Source organism: Myotis lucifugus, unplaced genomic scaffold, assembly GCF_000147115.1.
Source record: "Myotis lucifugus unplaced genomic scaffold, Myoluc2.0 scaffold_9218, whole genome shotgun sequence".
Classification (NCBI taxonomy): Eukaryota; Metazoa; Chordata; class Mammalia; order Chiroptera; family Vespertilionidae; genus Myotis; species Myotis lucifugus.
In genome coordinates, this window is record NW_005880266.1 from 1 (window position 1) to 2,869 (window position 2,869).

The window sequence follows — 2,869 nt, forward strand, 5'->3', positions numbered from 1 at the left end:
AATGTTCAATCAATAAACACTGGCCACCCGGCCAGCGTGGCTCAATGGTTGAGTGTCGACCTATGAACCAGGAGATCATAGTTCGATTCTCAATCGGGGCATATGCCTGGGTTGCAGGCATGACCCCCAGTGAAGGGCCTGTGAGAGGCAACCTATCAATGATCCTCTCTCATCATTGATATTTCTATCTCTCTCTTCCTCTCCCTTCCTCTCTGAAATCAATTAAAAAACAAACACTGGCCACCATCAAAGAGAACACTAGTGACTTGGCTGGAATCAAGGATGCCGGCAAGTTGCAATGCTCAGGGGAACCTGGAAGAGGGAGCTGCTGCTGTAGGATTTGGTGGTTACCTTGTGGGTCGACCTCCTTGGCCATCTTGAGGGCATCTGAGTTGGCCAGGTCCATGTTGGCAGGGGTCACGGCTAGGATGAGGCTGCTCTCCCGGCTGATGAACTGCAGGATCATGTCCTTGATTTGGTACTCGATGTCTGGGGGTTGGTCCCCCACAGGTACCTTGGTGATGCCTGGGAGGTCTATGAGGGTCAAGTTCAACACTGGAAGGGAAACCAGAAGGAAAGGTCATCAGAGCTGAGGGAGGGGAGGCACACACAGCCACTTCAGCCACTCAGCTCATTTCCCCAAATACCAGGTGCCAGGCCTCAGGATTCCTCTTGCTGCTCCAACTGGGTCACACCTTTTGATCCAGTAACGCCCCTTCTGGGATCTTATCCTACAGATACTCTGTATCTACTCTATTTTGGTGGTATAGTTTTAAATGAGAACATCTGTATTTGCATACTAAAATTGCTTTAAATAGCTAAATAAATTTCAACCCAAAGATTCAGCCAATACTAAGGGAACATTAAAAACAAAAAGATGATACTCTAATAAGAAGAAACACACTCCGAGATGCATTCACACAAAAAAGAGGCATAGATGGTTTTTAAATGACACTACAATTTGAGTAAATATACACATGCATATATTCATAAATGCTTAAATATGCATTATCATATGAAGAACATGAAATATATTTGCAATATTGGGGGCCAGGGTGGGTATTTACTGTATTTTCTTTTGTAATTTTTTAATGTGAGCCGCCTATAGGTATAATTTATTCAAAAATAAATTTTAAAACTCATCACAAGGATCCCATACTGAGGAGTTAAGAGTCTGCTGGACTATTCCCCAAATGCTATCTAAGTTAGCAATCTGTGCTCTGGGCCCGAGGCCGTGGATGACTATAGGCTGCTCTCTTGATGACACAGAGTGTTAAAGGCAGGACTTCTGCAGAGAAGTCTTTCTGGATCCTCTGGAGAAACTGAAAGACCTGATTTCACTTGTCACTATGTGGCCACCATCACCTGGGAGCCAAGTGGTATCTGCTCCTTTAAAAGGAGTATACAAAAATGGCAATTACAAAATAGACACGGGATGTAAAGCATAGCACAGGGAGTACAGGCGATAATTCTGTCATAACTATGTATGGTGTCAGGTGGATACTAAACTTTCGGGGGGTATCACCTAAGTTATATAAATGTCTAACCTCTATACTGTACACCTGGAACTAATAAACTACTGAATGTGAACTTTAATTAAAATTTTCTTTCAGCCGTAACCGGTTTGGCTCAGTGGAGAGAGCGCCGGCCTGTGGACTGAAGGGTCCCGGGTTCAATTCCGGTCAAGGGCATGTACCTTGGTTGCGGGCACATCCCCAGTAGGGGGTGTGCAGGAGGCAGCTGATCGATGTTTCTCTCTCATCGATGTTTCTAACTCTCTATCCCTCTTCCTTCCTTTCTGTAAAAAAAATCAATAATATATTTAAAAAAAAATTTTTTTCTTTCAATTAAAAATAAATCCATAAAGAAGTAAAAGGAGCATCTAGCTACAATTTGCCCCAGTCCCCACCACACCTGACAGTCTTCCTGGCAGCTGTTTTTCTGAGAGCTGAGATCAGTTTCTCAGTATCACCTTTCTATCGAAAGTGGGAAGCTACAGATCAAGAGGGCTGGGTGGATGTGAGAAAAATGGGAGGGGACATATTCTTTGTGACAGTCAGGCCGACCCAGCCTGTGCCCGGCGCAGTGAGCTCTCCTCTGCCCCGTGATAGGTACGTGCTCATGCTGCCTACCGTGCGGAGAGTAGACCCGCAGGTTGATGGGCACTGGGGAGATGCCTTTGTTGGTCCCCGTGACCCTGTCGGTCTCCGCTTCAATCTCCTGTCGGACTTCGTCAAAGTCTGTAAACTTTTTGGACTTGCAGTGCAAAAATTCAGCATATTCTGCAACGGGAAGAAAGATGTTTAAAATGAGAAAGAGAAGCGGTCTTGTAGTGGGTGGGGAGCAGACGGCCTTGTGGGACAGGGGCTTTGCAAGCAGAGAAAGTGAAGAATCAGTCACAATCATTCTAGGAACCCACAGAGCAATAGATTCATCCTCGTGACAAGTATTTGATGGGGGGTGGGGCGCTCCTATAGACCAAGCCCCCCTCCAGACCTCAGGGATTCCACAAGGAGCAAAACTGGCAAAGATCTCATCCCCAGGGAACGGACATTCTCATGAAGCATTTTGCAAAACTACATACACATAGTGACATATTATGAGTAAAAAAAAAAAAAATCAACAGATGGATGTGACCACATTTATTCTTTTTGGATGAACAGAATAAAAGAGGAAATATGACATATCACTCAGATCATGGGTTATATACATTTTTAAAAATATATTTTTTAATGATTTCAGAGAGGAAGGGAAAAGGAGAAAGATAGAAACAGCGATGAGGGATCGAGCCCACAAGCCAGGTATGTGCCCCAACCAGGAATCGAACAGTGACCTCCTGGTTCATAGGCTGATACTCGACCACTGAGCA

General features: G+C 44.7%; 1 protein-coding gene across 1 annotated transcript; it reads right to left on the reverse strand.

Annotated features, from left to right (window-relative positions):
* Window positions 1-351: 351 nt before the first annotated feature.
* Window positions 352-2,282, reverse strand: LOC102428899 (dynamin-2-like; the record flags this gene model as incomplete). The annotated part of the gene is made up of 2 exons (XM_006109398.3): window positions 352-555; window positions 2,133-2,282. Coding segments are annotated over 2 exons (354 nt in total), but the record flags the coding sequence as incomplete, so codon positions are not given.
* Between the last annotated feature and the right edge of the window lie 587 nt (window positions 2,283-2,869).